The 19,105-nt window shown below is 35.8% G+C and overlaps 1 protein-coding gene across 4 annotated transcripts in view; it reads left to right on the top strand.

Moving 5' to 3' along the window:
• Positions 1 to 1,217: 1,217 nt before the first annotated feature.
• The window catches only part of LOC132201822 (protein kinase C, brain isozyme-like), a 29,353-nt gene continuing 11,465 nt past the window's right edge, over positions 1,218 to 19,105 (top strand). For 2 of the 4 annotated variants that reach the window (XM_059628321.1, XM_059628319.1), the window contains exons 1-4: positions 1,218 to 1,569; positions 6,503 to 6,534; positions 7,516 to 7,598; positions 13,479 to 13,593. In XM_059628321.1, coding sequence (XP_059484304.1) covers positions 1,379 to 1,569; positions 6,503 to 6,534; positions 7,516 to 7,598; positions 13,479 to 13,593 — 421 coding nt within the window. In that variant the 5' untranslated portion in view covers positions 1,218 to 1,378. Of the gene's footprint in view, positions 1,570 to 6,502; positions 6,535 to 7,515; positions 7,599 to 10,865; positions 10,978 to 13,478; positions 13,594 to 19,105 lie in introns of all 4 variants that reach the window. The other 2 variants (XM_059628322.1, XM_059628320.1) reach the window with 1 other exon arrangement.

The following is a 19,105-nucleotide window of genomic DNA, read 5'->3' as shown; positions in this document are numbered from 1 at the left end:
CTTCAACTAATACACGTTAACCATTATCCGTTTATAAAAAAAAAAAAATAATTAAGCACTAGACTAGAAGTTGGCAAAAATGGCAAAGTATAATGGAGAGATATTCACGGCGGAGAACTTGTATGGGAAAAGCAGCGGTGCACGTGCACACATTAGGCCTGTGATTCACGCGCGCCGCTAGGAATTCGCAATGAGCGGGCGAAATCTAATAAAGGGTTGTATGGTTGAGAGACTGATCGACAAGACAGCAGACATTCGAACATGGTGCGTTGAGAACACTCTCCATTCATATTCACTTGAAAGCATGGAGAATATTGCAGTATAAGGAATTTCTCATTGTATATAACGACTGGATTTAAAAAGTTGCATAAAATATTGGAAAAAATTGTAGGAAACACAAATTTTTGCAGAATTTAGCTTTCCTCCTGCTAAATTTTGAAGCACGTTTATTGATATAATTGATATGGCAATTATTAGGTGGGGATTGATTAAATTGGAAAAATAAGATTATTCCCGCGGTAAAGCTTTTTATTAATAAGAAATAAGCATTAAAACATGCAGAATGAGAGAAAAAATACTAATATAAAAGAATGAATAGAATGATTGCTCTCTTCTATCATCAATTATTATATCATTTTATCATTCCTTGATAATTTATTCAGGGAGAAAAAGCTCGCCTTATTGCAAAAAATTTAGAATTTTTTGCATAATCTTCATTTATTATTATTTTTTTTATGAAACTATTTGCCATAATTTAAGTTTATTCAATAAACAACGTCAGCGTGCATAAATTTTTATTTTTAATCATACATTAATCTTCAAATGCCAGTGCATTAGATTATATACCAATATAAAATAGTATTCAGAAAAATTATTAACTATTTATTAATTTAACCTACAAGTTTTATAAAACACAATATATTAGACATAAAAATAGTTATATTTATAAAAATAAATATAAAAATGTAAATTGCATTATAATATAATTAAAGTTATTGTTAAAATAAAGTTGTAAGTAAAAATAAAATTATAATTAGTGGTTAAATTTGTATTAATATATAACATAATTATATTTTTCTGTTCACCTGTATTATCCACGTTTAACTCGAATTTCTACAGAAAAATACATATGAAAATAATTTTGGTGCCAAAACGTCGAGCAAGGTTGGCAATGCTTGAGGCCGTGTCGGTGGGCGGAGTGTTGGGCTGTTGGACTGATCGAGTGCGGCCTGTAGGAGATGGGAGTTGGTGGGACTCGCGTCGACGGCTGACACACCACTGACTTCTTCCTCCTCCGACACCGTAACACAGCTTCAGCTTTTCCACGCAAATTTCGTCTGTGGAAAAGGACACACAGGGCTGAGAGCTCGGGGCAAAAATGGCCGAGGAGGAGAACAACACCAACACCAACAATGAAGATCAATCCATGTCGGACAACAATAAAATCAAGCTGAGAGGCAGAAAGGGCGCCCTCAAGAAGAAGAACATCTTTGTGGTCAAAGACCACAAGTTCATCCCCAGGTTCTTCAAGCAGCCCACGTTCTGCAGCCACTGCAAGGACTTCATCTGGTGAGTGTGGCCTTTTGTTCGAAAAAAAAAAATAACCGAGCTCGCCGTTATGAGAAAGAGAAATCTGCGGCGAGGAATTCGGGTTTTGAAGGTTGTTCACCTTGGCGCGGAGATTAATTTCTGGACCAAATGGTGTTTGGGACCGTATGGTGCTCAATTAATAGGCACCTCGCCTAACGAGCGCAATAAAAGTTGAGCCTAATCACCTCAAAATCTGGAGTCTTTGAGAAGGCAAAGGGATTAAATCCTAGAAAATTTATTTAAAAAATTGAGAACAATTTTCATATATTCACCAAATATTATTAAACTAGTTGAATCTTATCGAAATAAATGGTATTTTTTTTTAAACTGCATCTATGTAACCAGAGTGAATTGGTTAGTAAATAAAACGCTCTGCAGTTCGCTAGATAAAAAAAACTGGCTGGCTGGAACGGCGTGAGTAATTTTTATACTGACTGAGTTTGTTTTGTGATAAGATTTGATCGTGGTTTTGGTCGCGATTAATTCCACTATTGTTAACGTTAAGGAATTTCCTTTCCTTAAAATTAATTCATAGGGTCCTACGTCCTACGCTGTTTTTAGAAAAGCCCTAGTGGAGAACAAAGCATCCAGGGTTCACCATAATATAAAATGCGTGACCTTGAGTGGATAATCTGCGTTTTTTTTTCGAGCAGTGTAGCGATTGAATGGGTCCCTGGTAAAGCAGTGGGAAGCCAGCCTTTGGCGGCAAAATAAACATAGAAACACACACATTATTTCCCACCGCCTTTTGTGTAAACAAAAAGGGTCAGCCTTGACCCGGAGCCGCTTCAAAAATGCAGGCAAGGCTCCTCTTTTTTGTGCCGGACAGCTCGAGTGGGCCACATAATCGAGTGCCGTGGCACGAGCGGAAAAAAACACAAAAAAATGTTAGTTTTGTTTTTGTTCCGCAACGATATTTTTTTATTACAAATTTTATTCAGTTCTTTGAAATGGTAAAATTCTTATTTAAAAATTAAGTTTTTATTAATTTATATGTCAAATTCTACTCAGAAACTAAAGGTTATTTATACCAAAGGAAAGTTGTATGTTTTTGGTGCACTTGAAGAATTATTAATTTTAAAATGCAATCAATTATTATTATAATTTCAAAATAAAAAATATAAATGCAATTTGAATATTATTTTAATTTAAAAATAGCAAATTATATAAAAAAGAGTAAAAATGATTTATAATTTATATTAAAAAAATTAATACATATTGCAAATATTTTTAATTCACAAAGCAAAAATATTCAGATGTATTAAGTTTTTTTATATATATTTTATTTATTCTTAATAAAAAAATATTAACGTTATATATAGGAAAAGAAAAAAGTGCAGCAAATGAAAAGCTTGTAATTTCTAACATTTTTTACATTACTTCTGTTAATGATTTTAAAATTAACGGATTTGCATCTATAGAATCTAATAAAAATTAAGATAATCAACGATCAAAGTAAAACAAAAAACAAAATTTCAGAACGAAATTGGTCCTGTGCGCGCTTTGCTTCGCTTTGAGCCCTCAAAGACTAATCCTTAAATACGCATGTCGGTGCAATATATTTGGGACTGCACGAAACGGAGAAGAAGCCTTACTTTTATTACGGGTTTATCTTCCAGACCAGCAGCAACTGGCCCATATTATTGCCCATTAACGTGTTCGCAGCTCGGCGGGTGGCATTCTTAAATTATCTTCAAAATGCAAACACTTTCAACTTTTCCTCGGTCGCCCGAGTGACGAGCACCCTAGGCTAATAAAATATTAGCTATATATCTAATGTGATTTATGGTGCAATTAAAATGCGAAGAGAACCGTTAAACTCTTTTAATTATACATTTGTTAGAAATATTTTAATGACTTCAAATTGGTTTTAGTTTAAGTATTTTGCTCTTGCAAAGAATGAAATAAATTTTCCAACCTAAATAATAAATCCGTTATGTTTGAAAATTCAAACTTCAAAAAGCACATTTTTTTTTTTATCAAATTCTGTTTTTTTTTTAACCTATTCCAAAATGAGTAAAACTTTGATATTTAAATTCTCACTGAACACAAATAATATCAAAAATTATTTGAGACAGAGTCATTTTTAAAATCTTAACGCATAAAACCTTATTATAAGAATGTTTTAATTGATACTTTGTTATTTGTAATTTTAAATTTATCTATAGGAAGAATTGAAATTATTGAAAACCTTCCTCTTTTATGTGAATTGCAAATTTTGGTCTCTGCAAATATTCTACATATATTGCCTCTCAACCCTGTTTGTTTGCGCCACTTCAAAAAGCAATCAAAGCCGACCGATTTGAAATTTAAATCCGTCCCTGCAACGAAAATAGTCAACACGTTCGTCGCCTCTCTATCGGACGTCAGAGAGTGTGATTGTGAATCGCGTGCGATGCTAATTACACACTCAAATCGGCGTCACCGAGGGCAAACTGCTTTATAAACGCGACGGTGCATCAGGTTGCGTCATTTGGCGGCAAAATGCGTCACCTGTGAGCAAATTTGACTGGATTTTCCGAGTGGCGCTGGAAAAGAGGTCACTCTCGGCTCTTTTCATACTTCCAGTGCTGCATCTTGGGAGCAGTCGCGACTCGCTGCTCGTTCCTCCCTCGCGAGCGATTAAACCCGCACTAGTGCAGCCCTTGTTGCACTTCACAGCTCGATATTTTTGCTCTCTCTCTCTACATGATATTTTTTCCTCACTCGGAAAGTTTGACGAGACGGAAAATGAGCCGGGGAAATATCATCGCCGTCGATTTGTCGCGAGAAATGAGGCTGCGGAATTGCAAAAGTGGTCTCTTTCCGCATAATTGCGCATGAACTGCAGTAATTTGATGAGATAAATATGTTAAAAAATTGTACACATGCAGTCCCAGCCGTGTTTTGATAACAATCCCCGCCTCGAGCTTTTCGCATTCTTCCAACTACCCAACCTTTCACGTTGATTTTTTGCCGCAGTAATAATTTTCTTTCTAAATTGGCGATTCGGCCGCACCTGACAAGTGAGTAAAATCGCTTTTAAATCGAAGGAGCTCAAGACTCAAACCAATAATTAGCATTTAAAAACGCACCTGTGTCCTGAATAAGTGCTAACTTGAAATAATCGCTTTAGGTACAAGTCAGAATTATGCAAATCATATTTTAATACTTGAGGAGAATGTTCTTTCTTGGTATTGAAATGGAAAGTGTAAAATTAATTTTTTTTTATTATTTTAAGATACAATAACTGATAGTTGTAAACGATAAAGAAAAGCAGATAAATTAAACTATAAATTGTTGCCCATTGTCCATTGTTATCCAGCAGACCCTGAAATGAAATATGCAACTGTAGACATTGATTGATATCTTTTGGCTATGTTTAGAGAGTTTTAGAGAAGTACTTTATTATGGACAGTGAATTTAATTTATAATTGAAAATGGCGAACTTCCAAAATTATCAGAAGAGTGTCTGATTGCTTAAGTGCTTAATTATAATATCATCTCATTATCTGGCAAATAATGAATATCTTTAAATATTTTTCCGTTCTTTTCCTTTGCAAATTGAGATTTTTTTAAAGTTTGTTATTAACAAATATTGAATTAAAAATCTTTCATCTGAATGAAAAATAAAATTTTATTTTAAATCCTCAAAACGTTTGATTCAGCATATGCCTATAAAGTATACAAATTTTCCTAATTGAATTTAAAACATTGTGTAATTGCTGTCGGCATAATCGTACAGAGGAAATTAAAAGCAAAACATGGTTTTTATCATTTTTACTGTAGTTCCTAACACTGCAAGTTGCAAGTGTGCGTTTTTGTCATTATCGCTCACCGTCACTGGCCGTTAATTTCTATTACAAAATTGGTTTGATGCGCGTCATCCTGTTTCGTGCGAATCCAAAGTTTTACGGCTCGTAGTTTTGGGTGCAGTTTGCTCACCTCTCCTCGTCCGGACCCACGCATGCGTTCATTTTTTGTTTGGAAAGCTCGCTGCGAAAACTGATAGCATAAACTGCAGTAATAAATTTTTCGTTGTCCGGCCAAAGTTGGAAAAGGCACGTCGAACTCATAGGGAGTCTATAAATTTCTATGTCATCTTTCTGTAATTCTGCGACAGTTAGATGGTTTTTATGGCACACTCCTTTACCCAGTGACCATTACCACTCTATAAAAAGGATAAAAAAAATCAATTTCATGTTTAGAATTGGGAACATTATTTGAGTGAAGCACTTGTTTGATTTTAAGTGGACTGTTTTAATCCAATAAAAGTTTATTTTTCCGTATTTTTTTTAGTGTTATACATTTAGTAGTATTTATCGTAATGATACTGTTTCAAAATAAAATAAATTTAAAATACTAAAAAGTTACAAATATAAAAAATTTCCATATTAATGTAAATAACAAACAATAAAAATTTAAAAAAAAAAAACTAAAATCAAATCGCAATTTGCAATGGAAAAAAAGGAAAAGAATTTAAATTTCAATAAAAAAATTGATACTTCAGAAAAAATTCCTTGTAAAGAGTGAAAATAATTGGGACCAAAATGCAGGCATTGGAAAAAGTCAGAGGCTAATGTTTTAGGGTATCTAAAAATTCTTCATTGATTTTAGATCTGCCAAGAGCTTTCTCATTCGAACATCCAAAGAAGAATGAGCAAAATATTTACTATGCTCAAACTCAGACCTCCTCTTTCCTTTTATTTTTTTCGTGTGTTTGTGCGGAGAAAGGGTTAAAAGTCGTGCAGTGAAAGTGAAAAGCGGAGAGCGCAAATATTTAGCGGCCAACAAATATTTACCCTCGCGCCCCCTCGCCTGCAGATTTATGCTCCGTGGAAATTTTTATCTTTCTATATGTGTTTCTCTGGCTGGACAGGCAGAGTAGAAAAGTGCCGAAATTTATTGAACGCAATCTTTTCCTTTGTTCCAGGGGCTTCGGAAAACAAGGATACCAATGCCAAGGTAAGAGAAAAAAACATAAAGAAAGAAAGACAGAGAGAAAGAAAATAAGCAGGCAGAGAGACAGGCAGACATAGTCGATCCCGAGAACACGCATGCTTGTTCTATATCTATTTTCGGATCCGAATGGAGTGACAAAACTGCAATAACCATTCTGGTTTCCGCCTTACCACACTCTGAACTTTATTAGTTTTCGGACACATTGCCCTTCCCTTATTTATTAATTTTCACAAAGCCAAACAAGGTTATTTACTTTTCTTATCAATTGTCTGAACCTCTGCCCTCTTAAATCTTCACTAATTTTATCGATTAATTTTGCTAATTGAGTTTACAATTTTTAATCTTTTTAAAGTACATAAATTAATAATTGATGACTAAAATTGAAAGTTAATGCAATATTTTTTAATTATTACTATCCTGGGGCTTCAAATTTGAAGTTTGATTGAGCTAAAAATTGGAATTATCACGATATCTTACAGGCTGAGGTGAAATGTCAGAAAGTAAAATTTCCAAGATTTTAGACTACTATAAAAATGTTCAAATTGTTTGTTTTATTATTGTTTATCCAATCAATATTTTAGAAATCACTATTTTTACATCCAGTAACAAATGTCCAGTGCTAAAAAACGTTTTATATAAATTTTGAGCTTTGGATCACTTAGCTTCTTTCAGCTTCTTTTAATGTTATTTTTCTTCATTACTTTTCAGACAATAATTACCGGAGCTCATAAAGTTTCCCGTACAGTTGTTAGCCATACAATCGCTTTTAAAAATTTAAAAAGATCCTAACTCATTATGAAGTTTTTTTCAAAATAAAAACGTAATTTTTAAATTCTTTTCACAAAGATCAAAATTATTATTTTTATTTAAAGTTATAATTTCAATCTAATTTATAATAGCAAATAAGAAAATAAATATAACATTTGAAACAGTGAATAGTTTAATTTTATAAATTTATTAAGAAACTTGTATCTCAATTTTCAGTGTGCAGTTTCACGGTGCACAAAAGATGTCACGAGTACGTCTCCTTCACCTGCCCTGGAGCTGACAAGGGTTGCGACTCAGACGTGAGTACCGCAGGGAGCCACCCTGTTTTTCCCCTCTCTATTCTGCATACACGTATTTTTATATGTTTGCCCTGCCTGTGCCATTTTGAGGATTTTCCGCTGCAGCTATAAACATGCAGCCCGACATAAACAAAAGTGCAGCACCGACGGTGCAGCGCAGCCTTTAAAGTACGGGGAGGTCTGCTTTATTCTTGCGGGCGCGCTCTCTCAATCATTCTGCTAGAATAGCGCCGGGACTTGTGTCAACAAATCCCCATCTCGAGCGACAATACACTTTTTCAAGAGTGCCTCTACATACACAAATACGGCACCCATATATTTAAAAAACAAAAAATAATAAAATGCAAAATCTTTGAAGAAAAGGGGGCTTGGCATCATTCCCGGCTCATCAGCAGATCCTTTCTCTTCTCAGAATGGCACAAAATATAATCCCTGATATTTGCTTGTCCGCCCTCATTTTCCGCATCCACCCGACAACGACGATTTCAGCCGGAGATTGCGACCCCACCTTCTGCATATACTAACTCCAGAGAGCGTATATATTTTTTTTCCAGCCATGTACTAATCATGTTTTCATGCAGCTTTCGCGTCGTTTCCTGATTTGCCTCCATTGATCCCGGCGGCTTAGGGATTTATTGATTTGCCTCATCTCTCACACCTACGTCCCAAAATTTTCTCACACGCCCTTCTCCTTGTTAAGAATTCCTCGATCAAATTCGCGGGGGGTGGAACCTGATTTTGCAAACACACACACACACGATGTCAGTCCGACTCATTTATCACGGTTCGCGCGAGTGAAATTCATTTCACTCTGGCAAAAGGACCGCCTGCTGGCTGCCGCAAGAGATGATATAGAGCTTCGGACGTATTGATTTTGCCACTCCGAGGAGCCTCTTGAACCTACGCTGTTTTTAAATGAGCGCTCAAAGTTTGTGCGTAAGGTGGATCAGCCCGAAAAGAGCACCAGAGAATAAAGTTGTGTTTATGAAGAGTAAAAAATGAGGAGTGGAAAGTTAAAATGTTAATAAAAAAAAAAAAATTGGATTTTTATCAAAATTTAATTGCAAAACATAATAGATAATTATGATTAATAAATGGGCCATTCGGACCATAAATGATACAATATATGTTAAATCAATCAATCTTATTTGTTTAAAATATGAATAATTTTCTTACAAAATGTAAGTGATTTAGATCAATTAAAATTGGTTGATCACGGATAGAGGATAGAGCAAAAGTAAACATTGAAATATAATGTGCGGAATTCAATCTATAAACTTTTTCAAATTTATCAATTGTTGACAATTACACAATTAAAAATGTTTTTCATTAAATTAGTAAATCAAAATAAATTATATTCAGAGTGAGGAAAGCTAATAAAAGTAAAGGGAAATAAAATTGAGACATCAGCTCCAGCTGTTGCAATCCAACACGCCACAGAGAATTCGTTTCGCTTTTCTCTCTCGGCGGCTTTTATTTATTCGCCATCATGCAAGATGACGGCGAAATTGCATTACGTTTCCGCCAGCAGATGCGGCACCGGCAGCCAAATTGAGAGCTGGCGCAGCGAAATCGGTCAATCCGACCGACAACCGCTGTCTGGGCCGACTGCACAGAGAAAGACCGACCGATCGGGAAAATCAATTGAAGCCGTCACGGTGACGGGCGCCGCTTTTCTCCGACCGCGGCGGACTACTGCATTTTTCGCCCTCCCATGTGCACAGGTGGCAAAAATTCCAACGTTCGCACCTACGGCACAAGCCGAGATGATAAACTGACAGTTCCAAAATCGCTTCTATCGATATTGCGTTCCGTGAATAAATATAAACGATCATGGACTTAATAATATAAAATATCCTTTGCAAACAAATGCCAGAAATTATTTAAGCCATTAATATAACTGTATATTTAATTGCTTTTTTAAAAAGTTTGTTGATTTTTATTATAAAAATTCAACATTTTCAACACTAACAAGACACAGTGGATCAATTGAAGTTGTTTTAATAAATATTCATGAAGTATTAAGCAATTAATTGCAGTTCGAGATACTAATATAAAAATGTAGTTTTCTGGCTTTAATATCATTTTAATAAAATACAGACACTCTCATTTTATTTTAAAATATTAATTATAAATAAGCCAAAAATAAAACAATTAAATTATATTTCAAAATTTGTTCTAAAATTATTTAAATGCATTTTGTTTAATGGGTTTTAAACGTTTTTGTTACTTGGTGTTTACACAATAAAAGAGAAAAGGCAGGAAAGCAAGAAATAAAATGAATTAACAAAGAATTTTGGCAGAATTAGATCATGTTAGTGTCGAGTTGGTTCGCACGTGACCCGTCGCCCCTTTAATGGCTTCATATCCTCTGTGCGAGGCTCTGTTTGCTGCCGCATTATTCAGTGGCAATTAACATTTGAATGAGCCCCACAATGTCCACACATATTACTTCTCGTGTAGCATGTTAAAATACTACACGAGAATAGTAATAGTGGGTGCTGTGAGTACGCGGCGGCGGCGGATCCACAACTTACTCCCTCGTCGGCACCGAGAACACGAAATTTACATTAGAACTCGGGCTTAATTGCGCAAAATACGCCTTCAGCAGTTGATTAACAAATTCCTCACGACCGCGTGTCCAAAAATTCGCACCATTTGCTCTGAAATCGACAAAGGCTCTATTCAAATGCAAATTTCCGCTCTTAACCAAGTAGAAAGTTGATGCTGAGAGAGAAATTCCACTCCAATGTACCCGATGAATTTACTGATAAAAATTCAGAATCAATTCTAATAGAATTTGAACATAAATATTAGTTATTTAGGATGAAACATAAAATAATATAATTTGACATTTATAAATTATCTTTATACGATTTCGACCTTTGGGATATTTTAATTAATACAAATTTGTTTTTCATTTGAAACTATATTGGTTTGTTAAAAATTTCAAAGGAGTTGAATTTTAATTTATGTTGATTTTATACTTTTCAATATGTAATAATTGTTTGCAAAATTTCAACGAGTCGGACGAAAAATTAAAATTTAGCAGTCTTATTGTTTATTGATTATAAACCAAGAATGGCTTTATAATGTTCTCAAATCATACAAAAAATCAAGTTCCACTTTTCCGCTCCCTTTATTGGCTAATTTAATTAAAATGAATAATTTTCTCCTTCTCCCTGGCTTCAGAGTTTTCAGCCCAATCGCTTTTTAGTCATTACCCACGACCCGAAACTAATGAATCTTTTCTTTCCTCTGCAACAGAACATCAAAACCCAACACAAGTTTAGGACACACACTTACAGCGCTCCCACATTTTGCGATCACTGCGGAACAATGCTCTACGGAATGATTCATCAAGGCAGAAAATGCGAAGGTAACTTTTTATCAGCGAGCTGCGAGCGGATCTGGGGATCGAATCTCAAACTTTTCCTCTTGTCGGATTTGAAAATACTCGCAAACATGATTATTTGGCAAACCCGGTGTTTAATACAAAATTGCCGAGTAGAACGCCGGGTATCGAGGCCAGTAACTTATTCGCACCGTCGTTCGGTCTCGTAACGAGCGCAAAGTTCATTACTTAACTTCTTATTCTGCTGACTCGATGCTTTTTCATCTCGCATTGGAGACGAATCGTCACAGAAGTACGTAATATTATTCCCCATTCATCAGTCGAGTTCTATTGCGAGCAAGTAATTGCAGTAGAATGACAGACAGCCAGCTTTCCCTCTCTTGTCCCACCGTTTCATTCTGTGCAGAAAGTTATTAGGTGTAATACATCTCCCTTTTGTGTGAGTGGCATGTGAAAAGAACGCCACTCAGTTAGGAATAATTCATCGCTATACCCGAGCTTATCATCCTCGATATCGTTTTAAAAATTAATCAAAAATTAGTCAACTTTATAAAAAAGATTTGTTTAAAACTAAACTCAAAATTTTAGTTTGATCTATTAATTAATTGGCGTTGATAGGCTAATCAAAATCAAACACACAACCACCCTCTGAAAAATTAGTGATCATGAAGTGAGATGCGCTTGGTAGCATTTTTTTTCTCATATTAGTCCTATTTTGAGACGAGAATTATGTGCGATTTCTGAAAAGGAGTTGTCTAAGTTCTTTAAATCAACTTAAAAATGTTTGGTCTATTCAAATTGTGGAAAAAAGATTACCTTCTTAAAAAAGATTTTGCACTACCCCGAAATGTTTGGCAATATCTTATCAGTCATGCAGTGCAAGTTGTATTATTTTCTTCTTAAATAATTTGTTCACCCACAGCAGCTAAAAAATCAGATAAAAAAAGATAGCGATCTTTAAGAAATCGCACTGAAAAGTAGCTTTTTGTTGGAATAATTATTATTGTTACTAAAGTGTAAAAATATTTAAAACAATTTCTCTGCAAATTGGAATGCGAGCCCCATTCCAGCTTTGATTGTGTTTCCTTTTATTTAGGAGATTTACTAAACATCATAGTGTACAAATTTTGTTTTCTTTCAATAACTCTCTTTTAGTGCAACTGGCAGCTGTTTTGGTATTCGAATTGAACAAAATAAGAGATTAATTGAGAGACAATTCTGTGAAGCGTATCTCCCTGTAATATCTCACTATATTTTTCTACTCAGCTTGACGCCCATTAGTGCCACTTGAGTGGCTCTCACGTTATTGTGTATTGATCCATCTCGGTGGAGCCCAAATTCTTTAATTGACAAAGAGCTTTCTTCTCTTTCTCTGCTACTTCTGTAAATATTTGCAACATTTTGGCCGAGTTTGTGCTTAGAGAGAATGATTGATGTTCTGAATTAGAAGAAGTGCCAAATCTGCAAGTCGGAATTCGCAATGCTTGCGAATCTTCCTACTCGCTAAGTGCATTTTCGCACTCGAGCTATTTTTGGATTAACTCACGTTTTCCTTTTCTGCTCTTTGTCTTCTTCACCTTTTGAATAATTTAAGAACTCGTGTCGCTTATGAATAAGTAATCACTTAACAGCACTCTGGAGGTCCCTCCTTTTTATTTCCCCTCGCAGCAGAAGACTCATCTACATACACACGTAAAATTTTAGATTCCGCCTTCCTTCCTCTCGCGAGCCGGCCAGTTTTAAAACAATTTCCTCCGCCTCTCCTACGTGAAAAATTCATCCGAACCTTTTAATACAACATCCTAATAAATCAGAATAAATAAATAAATGAAAAGACGTCTGGAAATTACGTTTAAAACTGACATGCTCAGCTCATGTTCTAAAAATAATAATAAACTCCTAATAACTCCCTTCTTTCTTAACTTGTTGTAATAAAAATCTTGTAAATAATTTAACATCATTGATTTCCACCTGTATCTCCATGTTTTAGAGCATGCCGATTATTTACATTCTGTGCTGATTTCTTCATGTTATGTGTGCAGATTATGTTGATGACTAAACCATGTTTTGCATCGCCGTTTTCAGCCTTTGTTTCCACTTTTGATTAATACGCATTTGTTCACATTTTCTCATTTTCAGATTAACCAATCCTTCTCCCCCCCCCCCCCCCTTTCCGACGATCCCAATTAGGAACTTGGAAAATTAGCTCTTTAACCCTAGTTGCACTACTAGTGTCTTAATTCTTCCAAGTTCCTAGCTTGGTCCCGCATCCGAATAAAACAAAAAACAACTCCCCTATGTTGTTCCCAATTGTGTGAGATGTTAATGGTTGTTTGCAGCGTAACTCAAAAAGGCTGTGCTCCTCCTTTTCCTCTTCGGTTCAATCAGTTTCAATTAATTAATTTGATCCACATATTGAATTGAGTTAGAATTGATTAATGTGTGTTACTTATGCGATTGTTTATTTATATTATGAGTTCTGATTTGCTCATGTGTGTTTTTCTCTTCTCTCTCATCCATCGCAGTCCCCAGAAATAAAGAAACACAAATGGATCGATTACACATATTTCTCGCCCACTTTCTGCGATCACTGTGGCTCAATGCTGCACGGCATAACTCATCAAGGCCTCAAGTGCGAAGGTACTGACTGAATTAATAAGTTAATTTCTTTGATAATATTCACCTCTTCAAAAGTCACAAAACGAGCACCGAGTTGATTTATTTTATAATAGTTTGTTTACTGTATTAGTCCGCTTTCAAATGATAAGGCGGCTCGGTTAATTATTTCCAAGCATCCCCCGATCAATTATTCAGCCTTGAATTAAACTTGTTGACCGCACCGCGGGGATTTGCATTGAAATGAGTCGTGGCCACTCGGCTGACCAGCCACTATAATATATGTAATATGCATTAAAGTGTGCGGCGGCCGGCAGGAAATTTTGCTCGGCGCTGCAATATTGCGCAAATTAAATCCGCCGCCGCCGCCGCTGCCGCGACTGGCCGGTGCAAACAAGAAAAGCCTTTTGCTGCTTTGTTCACTTGAATTATGGTGATTAAATTTTAGCCGTCCTTTCGCGCGCGCCGCTTTTGAATTATACACACTCGTATTTTGTATAGCTCTAGTCCAGTGCACACTAATGGATGTCTGTGAGAATGTGAATGTGTGCACTCGGAATTTGCACTCGCCGCACCGATGTGTGTGTTTTGTTCAAAAAAATTCGTGTTTGCACAAATTCAGTGTGTCTGTAGGTGTTAGCTCTGAGCACACATTAGTTTGCTGTCGTGCACCTAATTTATGACGCATGGACGGATATTATATGCAAACCCCTCGATAGTTATGGCACTATACAATTAAATTAGGTTTAAATGTCTTTAAAAAGGTTATAAATAACTTTAAAAATGAAAATAATTCTCTTAAAGTGTAAAACAACATAAAAATGGCTTACAGAAAAGGTGCTAGTATAAAATGGAGATAGTTTAAAACATCAGAAAATTTTAAAATTAAAATGGAACCTTTTAATATTTTTATTTTTATCCTTGAAATAAATAAATGAATTTTTTTAATGAATAATTGGATTTCACCTCAGTATATAGATCATCATTTAATTTTAAAAGTTGAAATCTTTTAATCTATTGAGAAAAAGTGTAAATTTTTCTCACTACTTGAAGCATCTTCAATGTACTCTAATTTTTATCAACACGGAAGATAACAAAACGCTGGAGATGACTGATTAGTTGATAAAAAATATATACCTTATATCGCTTTAATCTTTTGAGCATCAGTTGGGTTCTAATAAGTCATCATTATATATTTTTTTTTTTAAATATTAAAACATTTTAATTCAAGCAAAATTTTAAACACATTTTTTATGCCAGACGTTAATTTGAAAGCTCTTGAACCAAAGGATGAATCGCTTGTTGTATGGTCGCCGTTTCACCAAAGTTTTAGCGCCTGTCAGATTATGCAACCTGAACGACGGAAGTGCTTTGCAGCACCGCGCCGGTCTACTTTACAGGAGTCGTGCGTCCTCTGCTTTTTACGCTCTCTCGTCGTCTATAACGCGTTTAAACTTTGCGCCTTTTGCACGAGCCAACTTTTGATAATTAGGCATGCACGAGAGACGCCCTTATCCGCCGGGGGTACGTTTTTCTCCGCAGAGAAACTTGGATTGCTTCGTTACCGTGGAAATTTCAAGCACGAGCAACGCTTTCTGCGAGTTGGAGTTTGCTTTGAACGCGTAATTCGGCAGCTGTCAAAATAATTTGTTTACATTCGACCACGGAAGGAAGGCGTGGGCGACCATTTCTCACGCTCGGCGAGTGTCATTACGCGCGTTTGTTGCGCTTTGTCACGCCCGAAAAGTGAAAAGTGGCGGCGCTCCGAGCCCGCGTGATTACGAGACACGCAGGCTCCTTCCTCCGCCGGCAGACTCGGAAACGAACAGCAAAGCTTTACATACTAGCCAAGACCTACTGGAGAACGGGCCAAATTCAAAGATTGAAAAATAAAAGCCAATCGAAAATTCATTCTTAAATTTCTTTAAAATGAGAAAATTCCAGCTCTGTTTGTGAAATTTTATTTTATTGTAAAAAAAAAGTTCTTGTTACCAAGGGCAATATTTATAAATTTTTTTTATTTTAACTTTCAAATCCAATCATCAGTGTTTGTATTGAGAATTTTAAAATTGTGTGAAATCAAATTCAAACACTAACTAATTTATTCATAGATTTTTTTTCTAAAACCCACTGACCAAAACTAGAAGTTTACAATAAAAATAGAAATTCAATGCTTTTGAAGAAAGTTTGAAATAAAATTTAGATTTTTTTACGAAATTTACTTCACCATTTTTCAAGCAATCGCTTTTTCAATGCAAACAGCCAGAATAAATACATTCCTAACAAACAATGGAAGTTTGTCAGCAAAGAGCTGCTCGTCTTTGGGAAGGCCTGTAATCCAGTTGGTCTTGATCCTAACTCACAATACTTGGTCTTAATACACGTGTGTGTGGCAAAGCGGGAGCACGCGAATTGCGGACCAGAATTGTAAAGAGGCTCGCATGATGGGAACACAAAAGCCCGAGCTGGATAAAGCGAGAGCAGCAATTTTCGCAGTCGCCATGTCAGGTGTTTGAAAGCACTTTTAACTCTCCAGCCGCGCCTTTTACGCCCGCGCCTAAACGAGGAAGGACTATGTAGAAATTTGGGCCGCGTGCGTGCACTGCGACAAGGGCGAAAGACCCGTGCATTTACATTTTAAATTATTAATTGGGAGGCAAAAGCAAATAGCCGTGCCACTTGAAATGAACCCCGTCGCCTTTATTTCCAAGAGTTTAAGCCCAGCCTAATTACTTGTCGAAATCCTTGCCAACGAAGGCAAGAAAGAAAGAAAAGGAAAATCGATCGCGGCTGTGACCGCTTTGTACTTTGAGCAGTCGTTCCTCTATCGGAAAAAGGTTAATCAAGGTGCTCGCACGGCGAGCTCAATTTGTAGTACTCAATTGGCAAGACAATGATAATAAATTTTGGCAATCGACAGGAACAGCGCTGTACTTGTAATCTATTTGCAAAGTCAAGTTCGCACTTAAATCTTTCATTAATTTAGAGAAAACCTTTAAAACTTTAATGAAATACCGAAAATTACAACTTTTCATTAAATATGCAAAAATTGAGCCAATTTTAATTGCTCTTACGGGCTGAGGAGTGGAAACTTTGAGAAATAAAATAAAAATTTGTCCATTACATTCCATTCTTTTCAGTAATTTTTGACCCTTTTTTACTTTTTATAAGGGCAATTTGTACATTTATTTTACACGAATGTATTAAAGAAAGTTGTCAGTAACTTTTATACCCTCACAACATCTCATTCCTACTTAATCACTTAGTACTTAATTAACCACCCCTAAACTAAATTCTGGCTTTACTGACATACATCCATGAAACAAAGTTACAAAGTCGAGAGGAAAATCGATTCAACCCACTCATTAGAGGGAATTTATGACACAATAATATACAAAACCACTTACATTCGGCTGCCCACGCAGCCATAAACATGTAATTAGCAACGTCACCAAAAGAAAAAAAGACAGTTCTTCGTTTGGTTTGCTCCTCTCCCGCGGCAACACTTTTTTTACCTTTTCCTCGTCCGCGTGTTTATTCTGCGCGTCGATTTGGTTGGTTGCTTGTTTAGAATTTGAGTTAGTGAGAGAGAGAAAGAGAGAGAGAGAGGGATGCTGCCTCTCTGTGTATTTATGGTACTGTGCGCTAATCAATACTGAATGTATGCAGGCAGCAGCCACCACTCAGTTTCGCCATCAAAACGAGAGACAGAAAACTGACTCTATATATTATGCCGCCAACCGGTTGAAGCGCATAATCGGTGTCTACTTTCAATTACGAATTATTGCGTAGTTGCAAAATATTTTATGTATTTTAAATTTAATGGAAAATGTAAGCTTTGGCAATTATTGATAATGTGTAATGAAGGAGTAAAAATTAGTGAGATACATTTAAAAATCTATTTTAAATTAAAATAATTGTTCAAAAAATTATTTTCTTTGAAATTTGTTAGGTGATCCAGTATGACATTTAACGAAAACCGTTTAAGAAGAGATATTGTTTCTAGATCCAGATATGTTTTACCGGCATTGCAAAATGAACACAACTTTATTTTACTTCTTTCTATTTTTTCAAAACTTCAGATGATTCTTTTTTTTTTTATTAAATTTACTAGTTTATGATCTGCTCTGTAAACGAGAAGAGTAAAAACGTTTACAATTACAATTTTTTTGTTGATATAATTTGACTAATATATTTGAGTCTGTTAATCTGTAAAACTACTTTTTATAGTTAAATATTCTGGTGCCTGATTTTTTTTAAATAAAAATTTCGATCAAAACTTTATGCTAACTCGCAGTTTTACAAATTGCGTGTCTTCTCACCAGAAAATTCGCATCGACGGCAGTCTAACGGTTAATGAGTATGGATTGCAGCACCCCCGAGTTAATTGGCCCGAGCCGTAATTGAATCAAAAAGTCGATTAATGCATCTGGGTGGGTCGGACGCACTGACGTTGGTTCGGCCGGCTGGGCGGCGACGCAAAACTCTCGGCCCAGCATCAGGTGTGTTTGCGTCATCGGCCGCTGCTGGACCAAATCCGCCGCCGCCGCCGCGCGCGCGACCATGACCCTCACTCTCGGGATCCGCGGCCCGGGTTTCTCGCGGGCAAAATTGGGTCGCAGCCACCCTGCTGCTGGTCGGTCTGTGTACCCGGTCTCTCTCTCTCTATCTCTCGCTCCAAATTTGTTGATATTGATTTTATCCCGCAACTGTTGCGAAACGAAAAGGCCAATGAGAGAAACGACAAATTACTGAGAGAATGTTACTGCATGAAAATTAGTTTTAAAATAAAGTTGATCTCTATCCATCAATTACATCTGGACAACATCAAAATCATTTGAGAACTGAGGTAGATGATTTAATCCGTTAATATAAGTAGTTCCTAATTTTCACTAAATAATATTTTTTTTTCTTTTTTTTTTTAGCACTTTGATGTTGACCTCTAATCTTATTTACACGCAGAATTATCAGTTCAAAAAGTTCTGAATTGTTTAATAAAATAAACGCTAGCATTAAATAATTCAATTAATTTAATAATTAGTGTAAATGAAAAAAAATTAAGACTTTACATTTTTAAAAAATTATAGCATATTTTATATTCCTCTTTCATTTTGGTCATTATATACAAATAAATCTATTTGTTTAACGTTGAAGTGAAACCGGAACCAATATCGATCCATGAAAAGAAAAAAAAATAAAGGAAAGGATAACTGTGGGGATAAACAAAATGTTTTTGCAAGTTACTAAGTTGTTAAAAAGAGATCACAATACAAGAGAGTAGGGTTTCAAAAAGAAAATATTCCGCACCCCAACCTTGTTGTGGCTAAAAATCGGATCTCATTTCCTCCAAATTTTGCCTGCTACATTTCTCTTTTTCGTCCCCACGCGAGGAAAGCTGAAAACAAGAAGTAAAGTCTAACAAGCAAAAGTTTTGTTTATTCGCCGGGGTCCGCAACACGCTCTGCTACATTTCAACGCGTAGGCGGTGCCTATTAATAGTGGCCACAAACGTTATAAGCCGCAACTAATGAAGGGA

This window comes from Neocloeon triangulifer, unplaced genomic scaffold, assembly GCF_031216515.1.
Source record: "Neocloeon triangulifer isolate White Clay Creek 2 clone unplaced genomic scaffold, ASM3121651v1 ptg000014l, whole genome shotgun sequence".
NCBI lineage: Eukaryota > Metazoa > Arthropoda > Insecta > Ephemeroptera > Baetidae > Neocloeon > Neocloeon triangulifer.
Note: the sequence above shows the minus strand (reverse complement) of the source record. Positions and strands in the feature narration are given on the sequence as shown.